General features: G+C 38.8%; 1 protein-coding gene across 1 annotated transcript in view; it reads left to right on the top strand.

Annotated features, from left to right (window-relative positions):
- SORCS3 (sortilin related VPS10 domain containing receptor 3) overlaps positions 1–24,798 on the top strand; it is a 639,289-nt gene that overhangs the window by 586,401 nt on the left and 28,090 nt on the right. The window contains exons 18-20 of the mRNA XM_055249892.2: positions 1,341–1,512; positions 3,833–4,019; positions 10,625–10,758. Of these exons, the coding sequence (XP_055105867.2) occupies positions 1,341–1,512; positions 3,833–4,019; positions 10,625–10,758 (493 nt within the window). The remainder of the gene's footprint in view (positions 1–1,340; positions 1,513–3,832; positions 4,020–10,624; positions 10,759–24,798) is intronic.

The raw sequence follows: 24,798 nt of genomic DNA, 5'->3' as shown, positions 1-24,798 counted from the left end.
GCAAGTGGTGCTATGTTAACCAGAATAACCTTAGACCCATTATAAGCTCAGTTGACAAAAAAGATGTATATATGCAATAAAATATATCATAATTTGATCTGAGACAATAATGACATATAACATTAGCTTAACATCTCCTGGGATCTCTGAATGGAGGTATAGTTTAGCAGTGGGGTGGCAGGGGGGACCCAGGGAAAATGTCAGGTATGATGGAAGACTAATATCATTCAAAAAGAATTATAAATTTCTCTGTTTTTGAAACCACCATAGGAAGGCAACATAGATGGATTTGTTAATTATTCTTGACATAGTGAGTGAAAGAAAACAAAATGTAGTGGGCATGTAATGGTGATGATGATGGTGATAATAATGCTGCTGGTGATGATGGTGGTGATGGTCATAGTGGTGGTGTGTTTCTTGCATGTGGTTTTTTACCAGAACATTTGTTTTTTCAGTGCAGCCTTATAGATGGTCATGTGCCTGGAAATATGCCCATCATGCAGATCAGGGTTGTAGGAAAGCTCTTGGCTTGACTTCATATGCTGGGGTTGGTGGGCAAGGAAGATGACATGGTGTCATTGTACATAATGATGTCCTTGTCACAGAAGGTCACAGTGCTTTGTCAGGTGATTTTCCTATGCTGACCTCCTGTATAAGATAATTTTACATAGTGGGATAGTGAGATTGAATAGGAGTTTCAAATTTGTGCTTCTAATCTGGCATTTATGCTCAGTGGGAAATGAAATATTAGCAAGGAGAAAAAAAATGTTCTCTGAAATAGCCCAGTGGCTCCACAGAAAGGGCTATTAGGCATTGGTGGAAGGAATGATGCCCTGGAGGAATAGGGAAGATAGGAAGCAGCCTCGTGATTAATCAGAGTTAGGAAAAGTCTGATGTTCTACCTGCTTTCTGGTACAAAGAAAGCTGGAGATGGCCTCTGGGAAATAGAAACAGGTCTGTCCCTCACAAGTAGAAGCACCTGCTTTTCCCATTTCCCTAGTCCAATGAGTCTGCCTCCTCTTTTGTTGTGTGAGTCAGACATTGATTTTTCTTGTCTGGTTTAGACACTGATCCAATCTGTGGCTCACCAGGTAGGATCAATAATAATGTTTAAAGAGCTACTCTTCCCAAGATGGAGGGATAGCAGGTCCTCAGCATTTGTTCAGCTCCGTAAATGACTGTCTTTTTGAGACTTGGTTTCTAGGGGCCGCTGTGTGAAGCACCTGTTTTGCTCTTGCTTTCTTACATTCCCTTTATAACACACACACACACGCACACACACACAACAGCAACAACAACACAATCGACACAAACCACTATCAATTGTCAATTCTCCTTAGGTATCGGCGGATTGTGTCCAACAACTGCACAGATGGGCTAAGGGAGAAGTACACCGCCAAGGCCCAGATGTGCCCTGGAAAAGCCCCTCGGGGCCTCCATGTGGTGACAACCGATGGGCGGCTGGTGGCGGAGCAGGGGCACAATGCAACTTTCATCATCCTCATGGAGGAGGTAGGTGCTCAACTGGGTCTCTGAGGTCAGAACTCCAAACTAGACCATTCCCAGAAGGGAAAAAGAAGATCTTACATTCCCACAGACCCTGCACCAAAGTCAATGGTGAGAAGCTGAAATTTCTGGAAAGAAGACAGACAAGGGTGAAAGAGGGCTTGGAGTATTTACTGACCCTCCTCCCTTTATCCCACAATAAAGACCCAGTCTGCAGTGGGAGCCCACTTGCCTCTGGAGCATGCAGATCTGGATATATTCTTCAGGGTCTCCATTAAAGTCTGCTTTGCTGAGAGAATATTTATTACCATAAGACCGTAAACTGTAAACTTGGCCAGAGGAAGGAAATTTGAATTTTATCTGTTGCTTTTAGGAGCCTCTTTTGCTTTATTCTGACCCTTAATCCCACTGATTAGAAAAGCCCACAAAGCTTTCACAAGGTCTTGAAAGTATGAGCATGAGGATGGGGAAGATTATTGAAATCCTTTAAAGTTATCTTTATAAAGAATGTTGTATTAGTTGCTTTTCTGTCAGCTAGATGCTGTATTCTTTCACTTTTTTAGTGTCTTCTGAAATCTGGGCAGTAAAATCAGACTACATACATTGATTCCAGTATGGGAATATCTCTGTTGTCTGCTTCTTTTATAAGCTGTTGAATTGCTTCCTATACTAGGGCATTTTAGGCACTCTTTGCTGAGTGGTAGAGCAGGAAGGCTTGCTTGATTGACATAGCCCTTTAAAATTATATGCAAATTGCTCTGTGCTCTTGAGATCTTGGAAAGAAGGCAAAACAGGCCAGGAGTCTTTTTTTCACAAGTACGAGCACTTCAGAAACCTTTAAAGTCAGGAGCACACTGGACAGGGTGGTGAAGGTTCCTTATCCTGGGTTGACAGATTTCTCAGCCTTCACTCACAGCAGGTGCTTGAATTAAAGGACTTTAAGATTCAGAGGAGGTCATTATCACATTTCCACTAGGGAGTTTCCAGGACCACAGCTATAAAAACCTTCTCTTGAATGGGTGTGAAGAGCCATGATCTTATCCATTTGAATTGCCTCCAGTTCATTTCCACTTTAATTTATATTCATAAACTCAAGGATAGTTGACATTGTGTGGGGGGCAAGAGAGCACCTATCAATATTTCATTCACATCTGGGCTGCCATGGGGGAAGAGATGGAAAGTGAAACTGTGATCAGTGCACATTCACTGGGCAGAAGGATTGGCTCATAATTCTAAAATGATGTATTTCTCTCTTTATTCTATCACTCATCTTCCTATATGAACAGAGCAATGCTATTCTTCATATAGGATCTTTGTTTTGTGGTCAAGTGCATTGTGTTGATCCAAAGTGTTGGCCCAATATAATGGTGGGGTGGGGGTATGGGGAGCAAGAAGAATGAGATTCAGCATAGGCCCTTAAGAAGCTAAATGTTGGCTTGGGGTGGTGAGATGCATTCACCTGAATCATTGGCATCATGTTACCAGGTAGTACACAGAGAGCTCTTGGCTTTCCAAGAGACAGAGATATCTGTGAGCTGGGACAATCTGAAAAGGCTTCAGGGAAGAGGAGGCTTAAGTAGATTTAGGGAAGTTCAAGGATAAGAGAACAAGGGTATAATTTTGGGTGGTATGCAGTATTCATCTGTAGAGTGGGAATTGCCATCCTATCCCTGCTGCTATTTTGCAGATGGCGTTATATAATGTGTATTAAGTGAGTAGCATAATTCTGGTAACATAGCAAATACTCAAAATAGGAGCAATTACAACTATAGCATGGCAACTGAGGGCATTATTATTGAAACCAGACTGGGTCTGGAACCTGGTCTTCCCGTACTCACTATGAAACTTTGGTCTAACTACTTATTTTTGTCCCCAGACAAATGGGGACAAAAATACTTTCTATAATATAGAATTATGAGGAGACTACTTGCTTGGCACTAATAAAGAAACCTCGGTAACTATTAGCTGCTACTATGATTGCAGTTATTATGACACAGAAGGAGAATTAGACTATGTGTGTGAGGGAGTCAGTGAAACACTTGGCTTCCCTTCAGAACTTTACAGAGGGTCTACCTTGCCCACTATTGCCAGTGTCATACCAACTTAGGTTGCCCCGAGCTTGGGCAATGAGGACGATAGGTCCATAGTGCCTGCCCATAGTACCCTGTGGATCAGATAGGAGTGTGATCATTGTGTTGCAGGTGTTTCAGCCCTTTGGGAAAGACTATGGGTCATCAGAGGTTGATGCTGAAGCAACAGGAGGAAGCATCAGAAAGGAGTCTGGCTGGACCAAGTAAATTGACCCATCTGCTATGCCATCTTGCAGGGTGATCTCCAAAGGACAAACATCCAGCTTGACTTTGGGGATGGGATTGCTGTGTCCTACGCAAACTTCAGCCCCATTGAGGACGGCATCAAGCACGTGTATAAGAGTGCGGGGATCTTCCAGGTGACAGCCTATGCAGAGAACAACCTTGGCTCAGACACAGCTGTCCTCTTCCTGCATGTAGTTTGTAAGTAGCAGGCACCAGCCCCGTTTTCCCTTTCTTCCCAGTTGGCAACTTGGTCTGTGCAGACTTCCTAAAATTCAGAGCTGAGACCAGGTTCAGTGTGACTACTGCAATTACCCAAACCAAATGGTGTAGATATGTACTCATCTGTGTTTCTGAGTTTTATGGTACTGAAATAGATTGATTATTTTGAAGTTCGGGTAACATATTACCAACTGGGCCCTCCTTTTCAGCACCACTGTGCTCTGATATAAATGCGTGCATGCACACACGTTCAGGTAAAAGTCTCCTCTCTTCCTTTTGGAGAATCCTCAAAGTGAAAAAGATAGAAATAAGCCATCTGGTTGATAGTCTTAGGCTCATTCTCAATCTATTATGAATGAAGACTGCACAAATCAAAGTCAACTGTTATTTGTGTTGTAAGAGCCAGAGAAGGATTAAAGAAACACGTTTAGATATTTTTAATGTAGAACTAAACACACACACAAAATTAATTTTTACATATAAGGTTACTGCAAGTTCATTCTGTTTTGACAATTCTAAGAACTCTCCAAAAATATTTTGTTGTGCTAGATTTATTTCATTGCTATTGGCTGTTGCTTGGCACAAACCAAAAGAACAGTTGGTGTTCCAAAATATTTCATTTGTGCTGGATGCATTTTGTGTATTTTCTATTCTAGAATTTGATGCATGTTAACTGAAACTTTAATGTTGTGATTTTAGGATGTCGGGTCAAGGAAATGTTGTCATGGGGCTGGGATTGGTTTCCCACATGTGTATCAGTGATATTCGCGGGTCTAAGGACTTCCTTGGTTCTTACTTACATATGCTACATATGGTGAAAATCATAAGTTCTGAAAGAGTCTAAGTGAAAACAAGGAGCACCCTCCTATTAACAACTCAGTGATGGCATCAACTCTATCGTATAAACAACCTACACCTAAGAGGTCCCTGGCAAACAGTAAGCTAGCTAGTCTCCTGGCTCTCCAGTCACAATGCCAGTAAAGGGACCAAAAGTGATAAGAGATGTGTGTGAGAGGAGACCTGGATTATGGAGCTCAATCATGTCCCTAAAAATGCTAGGCTACATGGCCATGAGATAAATAATTTCATTTCTGGATCTCCTGAACTCCAATTTTAAAATGGCTTAATTCTGACTGCTACCTTGCCTCATGGGGCTTTTGTAATAGTAAACACACACAAAACACCCAATCATTCACTAATTAATTTAACAAAAATTTGTTGAAGTCTTAAAATATGCAAGGCACTCTGCTAGGCACTAGGAGGTAACAATGCAGATATGGCCCTCCTCTTACAGAGTTTCCATTCTGGTGGGGAAGTGGAGTGCTGCTACAAATGAGCCATAAATAGGCAAAGTGGTGAGAACCACACCACATCAACTACAACCATTCTGTGTCAGAAGCACCGGGTCAGAAACCCGGTGGGTGATGTGCACGGTGTTCATGAGCCCAGGCTTTAGAACAAGGGAGATCTGTGCTTGAATTATGATCACATTCCTTTGTTAAATGTCTACTATTGGTCAATGTTCTTAGCCTTTATAAACCTCCAATTTCTTATCTTCAATGCTGGCCGGGCACGGTGGCTCATGCCTATAATCCCAGCACTTCGGGAGGCCGAGGCATGCAGATCATGGGCTCAGGAGATGAAGACCATCCTGGCTAACACGGTGAAACCCGTCTCTACTAAAAATACACAAAATTAGCTGGGCGTTTTGGCACAAGCCTGTAGTCCCAGCTACTAGGGAGGCTGAGGCAGGAGAAATCGCTTGAACCTGGGAGGTGGAGGTTGCAGTGAGTCAAAATCACACCACTGCACTCCAGCCTGGGAGACAGAGCAAGACTCTGTCTCAAAATATATATATATATATATATATATATATATATATATATATATATATATATATATATATTTTTTTTTTTTTTTTAACCAAGCATGCTTGTCCTGAAGCTGAATAAATGCAACTGTGAGTGATGGTCTTCCAAGTCGTGAATGCCACATCCTTTTTGTGTTTGGCATAAGTTTATGGAGAAGGGGTTCTCCTTTTATCTTCTTGGGTATCACTGTCACTGACACTGTCAGCTCTCACTGATCCAAGGCCCCCAAGTGACAGAAAGCCGAGAAGAAATTCAAGGCCATGAACCATAGCTGTATCATTGCTTATATATATATATATATATATATATATATGTCTTATCTTCAATGCTTAGCTAAAAGGGAGGCTGTGAGAATCAAACTGGTGTGCATGTGTTGGGTATCCCCAAGACCACCACCAGGTTTGGTGATTCACTAGGCAGACCCACAGGGCTCAGCTAAAGTTTCACTCATGACTATGATTCATTACAGCGAAAGGGTACCAAACAAAATCAGCAAAGGGAAAAGGCTCAGGGGGCAAAGTCTAGAGGAAACGAGGCAGAAGCTTCCATGAGTTTTCTCCCTACAAAGTCACACAGGACACTCCTTTATCCAGCAATGAGTTGTAATGTGTATAAAAAGGCTGCCAAAAACAGAAACTCATTAGAGCCTCAGTGCTCATAGTTTTCAATGGGGGCCAGTCATGTAGGTATCCTCTGCCTGGCATATACCGAAACTCCAGATTCCCAATGGAAAGCATTGGGAATAAACCATACTGTTTGCAAGAGCAGTTTAGGCAGAGCGAACCACTCTTAACAGTTAACAGTTGACTGGAAACACTCCCAGAGCCATGTTCCCAGATACCAGCCTGGGGCCAACTTGCATGCAGACCTTCCTAAGGACAGCAATTTCAGGTCCATTCTACATACTGTCCAGGCAGTATGTAGAATGCTGCCTACCACCCAGCTTGGTGCATGGTAAATTAGAGTATTTACTAAGTACTTCCTATTAACTCCGTACCTGACATTTTTGCTGCATTTAAAAATGAAGACAAAGAAGGAAAATGAACTTCACATTCCTCTATTCCAAGGACTTGCCCACCCACATTTCTGATTCTGCCAAGAGTGGGCCTTGCCTTCAGGGTGTGACAACCAATGTATCTTACTGGCAAAAAACACAACAGCAAGGAACAGGTTTACACTGGCTTATGTGCATGAGCGAGGAAATGTTCCTTGAAACTTTTATCGTGCTCATAATTCCCTCCAAATCAATCATGGCTGCATTTTCCAGACAGTTTTATTGTGGAGACTGCTCTTGCCCTTACCTTGGGCCATTAGCTAACAAAAGTAGTTGTTAGCTGCCCATAATAACCAATCTCGCACAGATTATTAGATTTTTATCAAAAGAGGCACTATTTGACAGTGAGGAATTTAGGAGTTTTCTCTGTTCCTTCCTGAATCTGCTCAGCTCTTATCTCTTCTCATTGATCCTTGGTTTGTCTCCACATCAAAGCCCAGGGGTCCTGGCTCAGAATTTTGCTCTAAAAAAACTGCTATATGGTAGTGTTCCTTAGGATTATTTTTAACCAAACATGCTTGTCCTGAAGCTGAATAAATGCAACCATGAGTGATGGTCTTCCAAGTCATGAGTGCCACATCCTTTTGGTGTTTGGCATAAGTTTATGGAGAAGGGGGTCTCTTTTTATCTTCTTGGGTATCACTGTCACTAACACTGTCAGCTCTCACAGAGCCAAGGCCCCCAAGTGACAGAAAGCCAAGAAGAAACTCAAGGCCATGAACCATAGTTGCATCATTGCTTAACTGTGGAAGATCCCAGGGTTCCCTTGAGGTGTGTTGGGGAATGGGCTTCATGCTTTCTGGAGGATAGCAGTGAGAACAGAAGCAGTGACTTCGAAGGTAAAAGCATCCCCCAAAGGGGCCCCTTTCCTATCAGGAGAAAAATGAGAGATTTGAATCTGGGCATGGAGAAAGAAGTTTTTCGTCTCCCTCCTTGGATGTGGACTAGCCAGGAGCCCCTCCCCACAGCCTCTTTCTCTTCCCCATTGATCAATAAAACACAAACTATAAAGAGACATAAATTAGGTAAACTCCTAAAAATGAGTAAACAAAGCAATGAGAGTATCCATTATTTTCTCACATCTTGTGCCTTTTTTACTCTCATGAACAGACAAATCATACAAAAATAATAACAAAAAATTCCTTATTTAAAATAAGTCAACCTTCAACCAAACGTGTATCTGAATTGACAAAGTTGAAAGTGTTTGCTAAGAGAAATCTTGAGCTGCCATATGTCTGGGGTCAAGGCAGAGAACTTTAGGCAGAAAGCATTCTCAGGGTGTAGATACTCTTCCTTTTAAGTATTCGGCTTTATTTTATTTTTAATTTTTGTGGGTACATTGTCGGTATATATATTTATGGGGTACATGAGATGTTTTGATACAGGTATGCAATGTGAAATAAGTATGTCATAGAAACTAGGGCATCCATCCCCCTCAAGCATTTATCCTTTGCACATACACTGGCCTGGCTTTTCTCCCCACCCAAATAGCAGTCACTGTCCAAACACTTTCCCCTTCAATATAAAATTACCTATGACACAGAATATGTCCAGTTAGACTCAGGAGAATGCTCACTGAAGTCCTTAGAGGGACTTCTACCCAATGACAGACAGAAACAGTGATGGCAGTGGTGGTGGTGGGCAGTAGTGGTAGAAATCATGACGTTCTTTCATTAATTATATGGTACTTTAAACAACCACATAACACTTTCATATGTTCTTATTAATATAAGGAAGGCAGAGCAAATGTTGTCCCTGATTTTTAGAACAAGGTAATAGTCTGCATAGGATTAAGACTTGTAAGATAAAGGAAAAAATCCTATGGATACATTTGTGCAAGAGTTGAGATGAGAAACATTCATCTGTTTTCTTCCCTTTGAACTGACTTGCCTCCAGAATTTCCAGGGAAGCAAATAAGGACGGCTAGATGGCCTGAAACATGCTCCACCAATAAGAATTCAAGGCCTCCAGGCTGAAGAGGTGTCTTTGCTACAGTTGTAGCTTAAGAACTTCATATAGAAATCTCTTCAATTACTTGTTCTCATCAAATTGATGATGGTGAAAACAAGAAAATGTGCTCTGACGTAATAGGAAGAGATTTACATATTTTAGTTGGATTTGGTTATGTAGGAAGGATTAAAGAAGAGAAGGAGGGAGGAAGACAGAAAGATAGAAAGGAAAGTAAGGGAAGGGGTTAGGAAAGGAGGGAAAAAGGAAGAAAAAATCTTGCAGTGTTAAAAAACTATTTACCTCTCGGATGCAACACTGATACCTTAACACCTTTTTTTTAAAATTAACATAAAGTTTTGCTCTTGTCCCCCAGGCTGGAGTGCAATGGTGTGATTTTGGCTCACTGCATCCTCCACCCCCTGGGTTCAAGTGATTCTCCTGCCTCAGCCTCCCGAGTAGCTGGGATTACAAGCGCCTGCCACCATGCCCAGCTAATTTTTGTATTTTTAGTAAAGACAGGGTTTCACCATATTGGCCAAGCTGATCTTGAACTCCTACCTCAGGTGATCCACCCACCTCGGACTCCCAAAGTGCTGGGATTACAGGTGTGAGCCACAGCGCCCAGCCACATTAACACTTTTTCATCAGCTTTGTCCTCTTCTCATTTTAGTTTGGAAAGTAAAATCCTCACTTATTGCCTAGGGTGTGTTCATGTATATTCTTCTACTTGCTAGTTTAGAATATCATGCTGCTTATACCAGTTTTCTGAGGGAAAAAATGAGAAGCTTGGTTACCTTTCTGCAAGCAGATTTCTTATTATTTGGGAACCTGGCATTTGTTTCTACTTTGATTTAGGGAGATATACTTTTCCCTGTTTGGAAAACAGCCTTGCTAGTTTCTGAATGACACCCACTGTATACTGCAGATGATGAGGCACAATGGCCAATTGTTGAAGGAGATGGAAACCCATTAACAATCAAGAATAATGAAAGAGCCCTCCACACAATACACTGACCCTAAATCACAATACAGGCTAATCATCAATAACAAAATAGACTGCTGTTTATCTTCCCATTTATTGGCTAAGTGTCTAGCAAATCAGCTTTGTCCTTGTATTAGAGGTTCATAAGCATCTGTGGTTAGACTTATCAGATGTAAATTTAGTTCAGATGCCACTCAAAAAATCTGAGACTTGATTTGAGTTCCCTGTTATATCCAGTGCTTCATTTCCAGTGCTTCATTTCAAGTGCGTATACACACCTCCCAACATGTGTGGTTTTGTGACCCTTCCTTTATTTCAGGGGATGCTAATAGAAATTAAGATTAAGAAGCTAGGGGTGGCCGGGCACAGTGGCTCACGCCTGTAATCCCAGCACTTTGGGAGGCCGAGGCAGGCGGATCACGAGGTCAGGAGATCGAGACCATCCTGGCTAACACAGTGAAACCCCGTCTCTACTAAAAATACAAAAAATTAGCTGGGCGAGGTAGCGGGCGCCTGTAGTCTCAGCTACTCGGAGAGGCTGAGGCAAGAGAATGGCGTGAACCCCGGGGGGCAGAGCCTGCAGTGAGCCGAGATGGCGCCATTGCACTCCAGCCCGGGCAACAGCGAGACTCTGTCTCAAAAAAAAAAAAAAAAAGATTCTAGGGGTGTGATAGTTTGACCACATCCAGAATATAAACGCTGGCATTTTTTTTTTCTGTTTCCTTAGGTCCTGTGGAGCATGTTCATCTCCGAGTTCCATTTGTTGCCATAAGAAATAAGGAGGTCAACATCAGTGCAGTCGTGTGGCCCAGTCAGCTGGGGACCCTTACCTATTTCTGGTGGTTCGGCAATAGCACAAAGGTTTGGCCCTTTCTGATTGGTGTCAAATTAGATCTGTACTGAATGCTCCTATGTTCCAGCTTTTATGTGTCTATTAGGGGGCACTGAGAATGCAGGCAATAAGAGGTGCTTAATAAACCTATGAGTCCACAAAATTGAATAAAACATACCTCTTCACACCAAGTTCATTACTTTATTAGGGAAGGTTCAAATAATCCTAAGGAAGAAAGAGTACTTTGAGAAACTCTACAAACCTGCATGTTCTTGCTTCTCTAATCAATATTTCTAAAATTTCATTTGTTCCATTTTGCTTTAATCTTGGCCTTGGCCTGGTTATATAATGTCAAAGAAGTTACTTAGCATCTCTGAGATTAAGTAGCCCTATCTGTCTAGATATCTAAATGTAGGGTTGTCAAAATTAAACAAGATAACACAGGTAAAGAATCCTTATCAATACTTACTAACTGTTCTAGAAATGCTAGCATTCTTTTTAGGCAAGGTACTGAGGTTGCCACATCTCAAAGAAAGGAACAAAAGAGACTGAACTCTGGACTTGCTATATACTCCCTACTTCAGCCATGGTGATGGCAACACCTGTGTCAAGCATGACCACAATCGTATGACAGAAGCTGGGAGAAATTTGGCTGAGAATTCCTCAGAGATAATGTTCTTCTCTATTCCTCTTTTATAAAGAACACTTCATTTTTGAGGAGTTGTAAGTTCACAGCAAAATCAACAGGTGGTACAGAGATTTTCCATATATCCCCTGCTTCAACACATGTATGGCCTCCTCCATTATCAACATCCTCCACCAGAGTATTACATTTGTTGTAATAGATGAACTTACATTAATACATCATTATCACTCAGAGTCCATAGTTTACTTTAGGATTCATTTCTGGTTTTGTACATTCTATAGGTTTGGATTAATGTATAATGACATGAATCTACCACTACAGTATCAAAAAGAAGGTTTTCACTACCCTAAAAATGCTCTGTGCTCCACTTATTGGTACCTGCCTCCTCCTTAATCCTTGGCAACCACTGATATTTTTACTGTCTCTGTAGTTTTGCCTTTTCCAGAATGTCATATAGTTGGAATCATATAGTATGTTCTGTTTTCATATTGGCTTCCTTCACTAAATAATATGCATTTAAGTTTCCTCCATGTCTTTTCATGTTTTGATAGCTCATTTCTTTTCAGTGGTGAATAATATCCCATTGTCTGAATATATCACAGTTTATCCGTTCACTCATTGAAGAGCATATTGGTTGCTTCTAAGTTTTGGCAATAATGAATAAAATTGCTATAAACATTCATGGGCAAGTTTTGTGGGGACATAAGTTTTCAACTACTTTGGATAAATACTAAGAGCATGATCTCTTAATCTTATGGTAGCAATATGTTTGGTTTTGAAATAAACCACCAAGCTGTCTTCCAAACTGGTTGGACCATTTTGGATTTCCACCAGCAATGAATGGGAGTTCTTGTTACTCCACATCCTCACTAGCATTTGGTGGTGTCATGTTTTGGATTTTGGTCATTCTAATAGCCATGTAATGGTATCACATTTTTGTTTAAATTTGGATTTCCCAGATGACATATTATTTAGAGAAATTTTTCATATGCTTATTTGCCAACTATATAACATCTTTGGTGAGTTGTCTGTTAAGGTCTGTGGCCTATTTTTAAATCAGATTGTTCCATTACTTATTGAGTTTTAATAATTCTTTGTATATTCTTGGATAATCTTTTATCAGATATGTCTTCTGCAAATATTTTCTTCCACTCTGTGGCTTATCTTTTCAACTTCTTGATAGTGTCTTTTTGTAGACAAAAGTTTTTAATTTTAAGGAAGTCCAGCTTATCAGTTCTTTTTTTCATGAATCATGCCTTTGGTGTTGTATCTCAAATGACTTCGCCATACCCAACATCATCAATGTTTTCTCCTATGTTATCTTCTAGGAGTTTTATAGTTTTGAGTTTTACATTTAGATCTATGATCCATTTTGAGATCATTTTTTAAAGGCATAAGGTTTATGCCTAGATTCATTTTTTTTTTGCATGTGGATGTCCAGTTGTTCAAGTACTATTTGTTGAAAATACCAATTTTGCTCCATTGTATTAACTTTACTCCTTTGCCAAAAATCAGTTGATTACACTTATGTGGGCCTATTTCTGGGCTATTTATTTGGTTCCATTGGTCTGTTTTCCTGTTTTTTTTTTTTTTCCACCAATACAACCTGTTTTGATTACTGTAGATTTATAATAGATCTTGAAGTTGAGTAGAGTCAGTTCTTCAACTTTGTTCTCCTTCAATTTTATGTTGACTATTTTGAGTCATTTGCCTTGCCATATATACTTTAAAATCACTTTGTCAACATCTACAAACTAACCTGCTAGGATTTTGACTGGCATATTCATGATATTAAGTATTCCTATCCATGAACGTGGAATATCTATTTATTTAGTTATTTGATTTCTTTCAACAGAGTTTTGTAGTTTTTCCTACATGGATCTCGTATACATTTTGTTAACTTTATACAGAAGTATTTCATTTTTGATGGTGCTAAAGTACATGGTATTGGGTATCTTATGTTTTTTTTAATTGATATGTAACACTACTGTTTTTTATATGTTGATTTTGTATTCTGCAACTTTACTGAATTTATTGATCAGATTTAAGAGTTTTTTCATGGAGTCTCTAGGTTTTTCTAAATATACATCAGCAAAGAGGGAAAATTTGACTCTTTCTTTTTTAATTTAGATTGCCTTTTATTTTTTTTCTCTTGCCTGATTACTCTGGTTAGGACTTCCGGTCCTATATTGAATAGGAGTGGTGAAAATGGGCATCCTTATCTTGTTCTAGGCTTTAAAGGAAAGGCTTTCAACTTTTCCTGATTCAGTATGATATTAACTATGGATTTGTCATGTAGCCTTTACTACATTAAGGTACATTCCTTCTATGCTGGTTTGTTGAGACTTTTTATCATTAGCGACATTAAATTTCATCGAATGCTTTTTCTGAATCTGTTAACATGATCGTATGTTTTTTGTCATTAACTCTACTGATGCAATGTATCACATTTATTGGCTTGTGTATGTTAAATTATACTTGCATCCCTGGGATAAATTCAACTTGATGTATATTTTTTTCTGACTTGCTGTTGGATTCAGTTTGTTAGTATTTCATTGAGAATTTTCAACGCTATATTCATCGAGGCTATTGGCCCACAGTTTTCTTTTTTTGTTGAGTTCTTGCCTGGTTTGAGTATCAGGGTAATGCTAGTCTTGTAGAATGAGTTAGGGAGCATTCCCTCCTCTTAAATTTTTTGGAATAGTTTGTGAAGAGTTGACATTAGTTCATCTTTGAAAGTTTGATAGAATTCAGCAGTGAAGCCATCTGATCATAGACTTTTCTTTTTTGGGAGACTTTTTATTACTAATGAAATCTCATTATTGGTTATTGGCGTGTAATCAGGCTTTCTATTTCTTCCTGATTCAATCTTGGTAGGTTGTATGTGTCTAGGAATTTATCCACTTTCTCTAGGTTTTTCAGTTTGTTAGTGAATATAGTTGTTCATAATTGTCTCTAATAATCTTTTGTGTTTCTGTGGTATCAGTTGCAATGCCTCCTTTTCCATTTCTGATTTTGTTTATATGAGTCTTTACTCTTTCTTGGTTAGTCCAGCAAGTAGTTTATTGATTTTGTTTATGTTTTCAAAAAAACCAACTTTTTGGTTTATTGATCTTTTGTATTATTTTTTAGTCTCTATTTTGTTTAGTTCTCCTCTGATCTTTATTATTTCTTTTTTTTAATTTAATTTTTTATTATTGTACTTTAGGTTTTAGGGTACATGTGCACAATGTGCAGGTTTGTTACATATGTATCCATGTGCCGTGTTGGTTTGCTGCACCCATTAACTCATCATTTAGCATTAGGTATATCTCCTAATGCTGACCCTCCCCCCTCCCCACAACCCACAACAGTCCCCGGAGTGTGATGTTCCCCTTCCTGTGTCCATGAGTTCTCATTGTTCAATTCCCACCTATGAGTGAGAACATGCGGTGTTTGGTTTTTTGTCCTTGCGATAGTTTACTGAGAATGATGTTTTCCAGTTTCATCCATGTCCCCACAAAGGACATGAACTCATCATTTTTTATGGCTGCATAGTATTCCATGGTGTATATGTGCCACATTTTTTTAATCCAGTCTATTGTTGTTGGACATTTGGGTTGGTTCCAAGTCTTTGCTATTGTGAATAGTGCTGCAACAAACATACGTGTGCATGTGTCTTTATAGCAGCATGATTTATAGTCCTTTGGGTATATACCCAGTAATGGAATGGCTGGGTCAAATGGTATTTCTAGTTCTAGATCCCTGAGGAATTGCCACACTGTCTTCCACAATGGTTGAACTAGTTTACAGTCCTACCAACAGTGTAAAAGTGTTCCTATTTCTCCACATCCTCTCCAGCACCTGTTGTTTCCTGACTTTTTAATGATCGCTTATCTTCTACTAATTTGGGGTTTTATTTGTTCTTGCTTTTCTAGTTCCTTGAGTTGCAGGTTGTATTATTTGAAATCCTTCTGCTTTTCTGATGTAGGTAATTATTGCTATAAGCTTACCTCTCAGTACTGCTTTTGCTATACCTCATAGGTGGTAAGTTGTGTTTCTGGGTTTGTTTGTTTGTTTCAAAAATTTTTAAATTTACTGTGTGATTTCTTTCTTGACCCAACATTCAGAAGCATATCATTTAATTTCTATGTATTTGTACAGTTTCTAAAGTTCCTCTTGTTATTGATTTCTAGATTTATTCCATTGTGGTCTGAGAAGATACTTGATATGATTTCAACTTCACAGAATTTGTTTTGTGTCCTAACATATGGTTGATCTTGGAGAATGTTCCATGTGCTAATGAGAAGAATGTGTATTCTCTAGCTCTTGGATAAAATGTTCTGTAAATATCTGTTAGGTCCATTTGTTCTAATGTGCAGTTTAAGTGAAATGTTTCTTTGTTTTATGTCTAGATGATCTGTCTAATCCTGAGAGTGGAGTGTGGAAGTTCCCAACTATTATTGTGTTGGATTCTATCTCTCCCTTTAGATCTACTAATATTTGCTTTGTATATCTGGGTGCTGGGGTATTGGGTGCCTATATGTTCAGAATTATGATATCTTCTTGCAGATTTGATCCCTTTATCATTATATAATGATCTTTTTTTGTTTGTTTTTTATTGTTTTTTACTTAAAGTTTGTTTCTTTGATATAAATATAGCTACTCCTGTTAACTTCCAGTTTTCATTTGCATGGAATATATTTTCCCATCCTTTTACTTTCAGTCTATATATGTCATGACAGGTGGGATGAGTTCCTTGTAGGCAGCATATTGTGGTCATTGTGTGTGTGTGTGTGTGTGTGTGTGTGTGTGTGTGTGTTTTAAATCCATTTCATTAGCTTTACTGAGGAAAGTTAATTTGTTTACGTTCAAGGTTATTGATATGTGAGGGCCTATTTCTATCATTTTATTAATTAATTTCTGGTTGTTTTTTATACCTTTGTCCCTTTTCTTTCTCTCTTACTGTTTATCATAGTGGTTTTGTTTTCTTTTTCATAGTGATAACATTTGAATCTTTTATCTTCCTTTTTTGTTTGTTCTACCAGTGGTTTTTATATTTTCATGTGTCTCCCTCCCTGCCCTCCCTCCCTCCCTCCCTCCTTTCTTTTTCTTTCTCTCTTTCTCTCTTTCTCTTTCTTTCTTTCTTTCTTTCTTCTTTTCTTTCTGTCTTTCTTTCTCTTTTCTTCTCTTTTCTTTTTTCTCTCTCTCTTTCTCTCTTTCCTTCTTTTTCTTTCTCTCCTTCTCTCTTGCTCTTTCTTTCTTGCTCTTTCTCTCTCTCATTCTCTCTTTCCCTCTTGCTTTCTTGATTTCTTTCCTTATTTTTCTTTCACAGGATTTTCTTAAGAATTTCTAATATGGCAAATCTAGGTGGTGATGAATGCCCTCAGCTTTGCTTGTCTGGGAAATATTTCATTTCTTCTTCATTTATGAAGAATATCTTTGCTAGGTATAATATTCTTGGTTGACAGTATTTTCCTTTCAGCTGTTTGAATATGTCATCCTATTCTCTCCTGGTTTGTGAGATTTCTGATGGTAAATTCACTCTTGGTTGAATGGAGGTTCATTTATAAGTCACTAGACATTTTCCTTTGCCTATTTTTTGAATTCTGTATTTGTCTTTGACTTTTAAGAGTTTGACTATAATGTGGGATAAAGAAGATCTTTTTACTTTACATCTTTTTGGAACTATCAGAGCCTCCTGAATCTGGATATCTAAATCTCTTGCTAGACTTGGGAAAAGTTTCAGCAATTATTTTGTTAAATAGATTTTGTAATTCTTTCATTTTCTTTTTATCTTCTGGCATACCGGCAATTTGAATATTTGCTCATTTTATGGTGTTCATATAGCACATAAGCTTTGCTCATTTTTAAAAATTATTTCTTTAAAATTTTTGTCTGAGTGGATTATTTCAAAAAACCTGTTTTCGGGATCTGAGGTTCTTTCTTCTGCTTGATCTAGTCTATTAAAGTTTTCTAATGTATTTTGTCATTCATTTGGTGGGTTCTTCTGTTCAGAATTTGTTTGCATTTTTTTAATAGTGTCTCTTTGGTAAATTTCTCATTCATATCCTGAATTGTTCTGATTTCTTTTCCTTGTGTTTTTGAATTCTCTTTTTATCTCACAGAGCTTCTTTCAAATCAATATTTTGAATTCCTTTTCTTGGATTTTATAATTGTTTTGTTTGATTGGGATCTATTACTGGAGAATTATTGTGTTCCTTCAGAGTTGTCACTTTTTCTTGCTTTTAAAAATGTTTTCTGTGTCCTTACATTGATATCTGTGCAGCTGGTGTAATGGTCACTTCTAATTTTTTGAATTTGCTTTTGTAGGGAGGGACTTTTTCCTGAAGATGTTTTTATAGTGTTGGTTGAGTAGGGCACTTTGGCTTTGATTCTGGGTGCATGCATTAGTATAGTGTCTGTATGATTTATTTTTCCTTAAATAGAATCAGTGGCAGCTGTGATTCCCTTGCTGAATTGGGGGTAGTTATTAGTGGAGGCTGTGGAAATTTTTTGCTGGGGACTGGGATGCCAGGTGGGCCAGGGTTTGGGGTCCTAGGATAGCAGCAGTGGGCTGATTATGCCTATTTAGGGGCCTCAGGGTGGTGTATGTTGGCCTTGGTGTTAGAAGGCCCAACTGGACTGATTCCTGGGCCTCCAAGTGTCTTGCTGGTAGTCATAGTTGTGCACCAGGTGGGTGAGTGGGTTCTGTGCCCCTTGGGCAGGAGGTGTGGTGTAGGTGATAATAGTAGCAGTGGCAGGATAACCCTCTGTGCCTTGAGCAGTTCCCACTGATGTTAGTGGTGGCTACAATGGGCTTAGTGGTTTAGTCTTCATATCTACAATTAGTGAATACAGATGCGTACCAGCTCTGGTGGTAGTGGCAGGATGGTGGGCCCAACCTGGTGGTAGTGGCAGGGTGGCGGGCCCAACCTCAGGTGTCTGGGAGGAGTGCTGAGGTACTGGTTGTGGTATACTAGGCAGTGTGATTCCGAGACCCTTGGACTCTTAGATTGAGTCCTCTGGATTCAGGGGAGGCAGAGCCAGGCTAAGAAGTCCTACCCTCAGGCCCCCTGGTGTTTTGTGCAGGTACTGGCTGTGGTAGACAGTGGTGGGGTGATCTCCAAACCCCAGGTGGGATGCTTAGGTTGGGGAGTGGGAGTGGTTATGCTGCAGCCCTGCTACTGAGGAGGGCAGGGTTGCTTTTAGTGGTGGGCAGGGTTGCTTTTAGTGGCAGGCATAGTCAGGTGGGTGGGAAATACATATTTTGCTTGTGTCTTAGCCTAGGTGGCAGAAGTTTATATTTCACTTGCACTTCAGCCACCTCATTGGCAATTGGTTCTTCACTCATATCTTAGCCATGACTGTAGCAGCCCACACTTCACTCACCTCCCAGCCCATGGCAGCAGCCCACAGTAATGGCAGCTATGGGTGGGGAGTGGGGTTCTGTCTGGGTGCCAGAAAATGCACAGTGGCTCTGCTGCTGGTGGCAAGTGTGATCATTGCCAGTGGCCTGTGCCTTAGCCCACATAGCAGCAGCTAGGTGCAGTGGTGACTGCCTGTGGGGGATGTCAATAGGGCTCTAGGAATAAGGAGAAGTAGTCACTGTTGGGCCCCAGAGCAGGGTGAAGCCTGTTGGGAGCTGGGTTCTCAAAATGGCACCTTGCTGCAGCTGCTTTGGACTTGGGATGTGTGGAACCCAGTGTGAGCTCCTCTCTGGAGCACTGATATTGCAGTCTCTAGGGAGCTGCTTATGTCAGTTTCAGGGCCCACAATGGTCAAGGGGCTCTCCAGTGGCTAGGGTTGTAGGAGTCCATGGTGAGGATGTGGACTTCTGGAGGTCTCTCACTTACCCTTTTCTCATATTGGGGAGTCCCTTTCCACATTGGGGAATCTCTCCAAACTCCCAGCCGATCCTGGCCAAGCAGGCTGCCTTGCTTCCATGTCCTTCACTGCTTTACGTGCTTCCTGTTACTTCTCTATTGAACTCCAGGATTCTTTCTGAGATGACCTATTCAAAGTGTGATTGCCTAGTCACTATTTTTGGTTCTTCTTTGTGGAGAAGAACAGTATGAGCTGCCTTTGATCAGCCATCTTGAAACTCCTTGGTATCGTGTTTTTAATTCAAATCACACTTGTTCCTTGCTGGTATATAGGAAAGTGATCAACTTTTATATATGAACCTTGTATCCTGTAACCTTGCTATAATTATGTATTAGTCCCAGGAGATTTTTGCTACTTGTTATTGATTCTCTTAGATGCCTACATAAGCAGTCATATCATCTGTGAACAAATAGTTTTCTTTCTTCTTTCCCAATATAACTTTTGTTTATTTTCTTGTCTTATTGTGTTAGCCAGGACTTCCAGTACAATGTTGAAAAGAAGTGGTGAGAGGGAACGTCCTTGCTTTGTTTCTGATCTTAGTGGGAAAGCTTCTAATTTCACACCATTAACTATGATGTTTGCTATAGGTTTTTTGTAGATATTCTTTATCATCTTGGGGAAGTTCCCCTCTATTCTAAGTTTACTGAGAGTTGTTATAAATGTGTGTTGGATTGTGTTAAATGCTTTTTCTGCATAGATTAATATGATCATGTTCTTTTTTCTTTAGTCTGCTGATGAGATGGATTACATTAATTGATTTTTAAATGTTGAACCAGCCATGGGATAAATTCTGATAGTGGTCATGTAGTATAATTTTTTTATACGTGATTGGATTCAATTTGCTAATGTTTTATTGAGGATTTTTGCATCTTTGTTCCTGAGAATTATTGATCTTTAGTTTTCCTTTCTTGTAACATATTTACCTGATTTTGATATTTGGTTATATTTGGTATTTGGTATTCGGTTGATGGTTGATTTTGGTATTTGGTTGATTAAATGAGTTAGAAAATATTTTATCCTCTTCTATTTTCTGAAAAATAATGTGGAAAATTCGCATAATTTCTCCCTTAAATGTTTAGTAGAATTCGCCAGTAAAACCATCTGGGCCTAGTGTTTTCTCTTTAGCAAAGTTATTAATTACTGATTCAATTTATTTAATAGATATAGTTCTATTCAAATAAGCTTTCTCATCCCGTGTGAGTTTTGACAGATTGTGTCTTTCAAGAAATTGATCTATTTCATCTGGGTTATCAAAGTTGTGGCCATAGAAGTGTTTATCATACCCCTTTGTCATCATTTTAATATCTGTAAGATTTGTAGTGATGTTCCCTCTTTCATTTCGGACATTAGTAATTTGTGTCCCCTCTCTTTTTTCTTAATTAGCCTGGCCAGAGGCTTATCAACTTTATTGATATTTTCAAAGAAACAGATTTTTTAAATTGATTTTCTCTATTGATTTCCTATTTTCAGTTTCATTGATTTCTGTTCTAGTTTTTATTATTTCTTTTTTTCTGCTTATCTTGGAGTTTTTTTTTTTTTCTTGTTTCCTGAGATGGGACATTAGATGACTGATTCTAGATACTTCTTTTTAATACATACACTCAATGCTATAAAGTTCCTTCTAAGTACTACTTTTGCTGCATCCCACAAATGTTAGATTTTTTAAATTTTCATTCAGTTGAACATACTTTTTAGTTTCTCTTGACATTTATTTTTTGACTAATGTGTTATTTAGATGTGTCTTTTTTAATCTCCATGTATTTTGGGACTTCGTAGTTATCTTTCTGTTAATTATTTATTGCTCAATTTAATTGTGTTCTGAGAGCAGACATTGTATGATTTTTGTTCTTTCATATTTGTTAAAATGTGTTTTATGGCCCAGGATATGGTCTAGTTCAGTGGATGTTCTATTTGGGCTTTAGAAGAATGTGTATTCTGCTGTCATCTGATAAAGTAATCTATAGATGTTAGTTATGTCCAGTTGATTGATGGCATTATTAAAATCAGCTATGTCCTTATTGATTTTATTTCTTTTTTTGTATATCACTCATACTTTTAAAAAAACTTTTTAAAGTGATTGCCCTAGAATTTGCTATATACATTTACAATGAATCCAAGCCCATTTTATTTTATTTTTTATTTTTATTTTTTTTTGAGACAGAGTCTCGCTCTGTCGCCCAGGCTGGAGTGCAGTGGCACAATCTTGGCTCACTGTAAGCTCTGCCTCCTGGGTTCACGCCATTCTCTTGCCTCAGTCTCTCCGAGTAGCTGGGACTACAGGCGCCTGCCACCACGCCCGGCTAATTTTTCGTATTTTTAGTAGAGATGGGGTTTCACCGTGGTCTCGATCTCCTGACCTTGTGATTCGCCCGCCTCAGCCTCCCAAAGTGCTGGGATTACAAGCGTGAGCCACAGCGCCTGGCCCCAAGCCCATTTTAAATAACACTATACCACTTCAATAGTAGTGAGAGTGGTTTTTAGTAAAAATAATTATAAATTCTTATCTCTTCCCTCTTCTCTCACTGTTGTCACTCATTTCACTTGTATGTAAACATACATAAGATGTATACATAAGTATACATAATCAAATACCTTGTTGTTATTATTATGTTGAACAAATTTTTTTCTGTTAAGTCAATTGAGAATAATAGTTTTCTTTCTTTTTATAATTATACTTTAAGTTCTGGGATACATGTGAAGAACATGCAGGTTTGTTACATAGGTATACACATGCCATGGTGGTTTGCTGCACCCATCAACCTGTCATCTACATTAGGTATTTCTCCTAATGCTATTGCTCCCTTAGCCCCCTACCCCTCCTTGACAGGCCTTGGTGTGTGATGTTCCCCTCCCTGTGTCCATGTGTTCTCGTTGTTCAACTCCCACTTATGAGTGAGAATATGCAGTGTTTGGTTTTCTGTTCTTGTTTTAGTTTGCTGAGAATGATGGTTTCTAGCTTCATCCATGTTCCTGCAAAGGACATGAACTCATCCTTTTATATGGCTGCATAGTATTCCATGGTGTATATGTGCCACATCTTCTTTATCCAGTCTACCATTGATGGGCATTTGGGTTGGTTTCAACTCTTTGCTATTGTGAACAGTGCCACAATAAACATACATGTGCAAGTGTCTACATAGTAGAATGATTTATAATCCTTTGGGTATATACCCAGTAATGGGATTGCTGGGTCAAAAAATTTTGCCTTCATTTATTCTTCTTCAGTGTTCTTCCTTTCTTCATGTAGTTCAAGTTTCTGACCTATATTTCTTTCTGTCTGAAGAAACTTTAATGATTTTTGTAAAACAGATGTACTGACAAGTTTCTTAATTTTTTCTTTGTTTGAGAAAACATTCTTTTCTTCTTCACTTTTGATGGATAATTTTGCAGGGTACAGAATTCTAGATTGGTGGGGTTTTTTTCCCTCAACCCTTTAAATATGCCTCTCTACTTTCTTCTTGCTTACATGGTTTCTGGGGAGAAGTTGGATATAATTCTTATCTCTTCTCCTTTATAGGTAAGGTGTTTATTTCCTCTAGCTTCTCTCATGGTTTTTTTTTCTCAATCTTTGATTTTTTTGTGGTTTGAAAATGATGCATCTAGGTATAGATTTTTCAGCAATTATCTGTCTCAGTGTTCTCTGAGTTTTGTGTGTCTGTGGTTTGGTGTCTGACATTACTTTGCTGTGATTCTCAGTTATTATTATTTCTGATTTTTTTCTGTTTCTTTTTCTGTTATTCACGTTACATGCATTTATACCATTTTTAGTTGTTCCTCATTCGTGGATATTCTTTTCTTTTTTTTTTTTTTACTTTTTGTTCTTTTTGTTATTCAGTTTTGGCATTTTCTATTGAGATGTTCTCAAGCGCAGAGATTCTTCCTCAGCTGTGTTCAGTCTACTAATAAACACATCAAAGGCATTTTTAAATTTCAAGTACAGTGTTTTTGATCTCTAGCACTTCTTTTTTTCTCTTAGAATTTTCAACTTTCTGTTTACATTGCTCATCTGTTTTGGCACGCTGTCTACCTTATCCATTAAGTCTTTTAGCACATTAATTAAATTTGTTTGAAATTTCTTCTCTGTTCATTGCAACATCCCTGTTATATCACACTCTGATACTTTCTCTGTGTCTTCTGTGTTTTTTCCCTTTAGTATGCCTTGTAATTTTTTCTTCATCACTGGACATGATATACTGGGTGAAAGGAATGTCTGTAAATAAGTCTTTAGTAATGTGGTGGTAAGATATGGAAGGAGGGGAGGCTATCAACCTATGATTAGGTCTCAGGCATTTACAGGTGTTTTTGTTTGTTCTCCCTCTCCTGACCCCTCAGGTTGGTTAGATTAGCTATAATGGGCTGTAGGTAGGTATCTATGCTCTCCCACATGGAAGGATAAAGTGGGCTGGTGTTGTGTATTTTACTTCCCATAGCTTAGTTGGACTATAAAACCCCTGCAGTTTAGGCTCTGATTTATAAGTTTCTTCTGAGAGCAGACCTTGTTAAAAAGAATGTAGTGCTCTGATGTATATTTCAAAATAATTATTTTCCCTCTCCCCTGATATAACCATATGGGCAATTTCCTTTAACATTTGTTGGGAGTATGTGGTAAAATTCACAAAGTCAAGGGGCTTCCTATGAATCCTCCTGGAGTTTTGAACTCTCAGACGTGTGTGTGTGTGTGTGTGTGTGTGTGTTTTGAAAACTCTGGGTTTTTTTTTTTTGAAAACTCATAATGTGATTGGCATTGCTTATCCTAAAGAAAGCTTTAACTTAAAACCATAGTTTAAGTAAGGTACGACATCAGACTTGGAAATGCTGGATATCTAAAGAGAAGGGAAATAAATATTCAGTTTCCAGTCGATAACAACTGAAGAGAACTTCACCCCATCCTTACTCCTGCATAAGTGGGAGATAACTTATCCCCGATCTTTTTTAGGGAGGCAGCACGATATAGTGGAGAGAACATTGACCTTGGGTTTAGGGTTTCATGGGTTAAGTTTCCAGAACTGCTACTTCTTAGTTGTGTGAGAGCTTGATAAAGTTATTTGTCCTAAGATGTAATTGACTCACCATGAAGTGGAAAGAATAATGCCTATCTCAACTTTATTGTTGTGAAAACTATGCCATTGTATAGCATAAATATACAGTAAAACTATACTATTTACTCGGCACACACTATGTACTCAATAAATGGATGCTTTTTATGATGTTATTAGAACTTATATTTAGCATGGGTTGGTAAAATATAGAGCAAGATTCATGGACCAAGGAACCCTTTTCTGTTTGCATTATTTGTGCCTCATATTTTCAAATTAGTTTCTCAGTATAAATGACTAATGCACTTGCATTTCTGGGATTATTCTTCACCAGGAAAATAGAAGCGTAGGTCATTTAATAAAAGCTGTATTTGGTACATTTGAGAAGTTAAGTTCCCTGTCTGAGATGAACACCCCAAATTCAAGCACTTGGTTAGTTGCAGAGCCAGACCTCAAACCTGGGTCTGCTAATTCCCATTTATCGTGCACTCTCCCCAGCCCCAGATGCTTTAGCTGCCCCA

Source organism: Symphalangus syndactylus, chromosome 2 (assembly GCF_028878055.3).
Source record: "Symphalangus syndactylus isolate Jambi chromosome 2, NHGRI_mSymSyn1-v2.1_pri, whole genome shotgun sequence".
In the NCBI taxonomy this organism is placed as follows: Eukaryota; Metazoa; Chordata; class Mammalia; order Primates; family Hylobatidae; genus Symphalangus; species Symphalangus syndactylus.
This window is presented reverse-complemented; position numbering and strand designations above follow the sequence as displayed.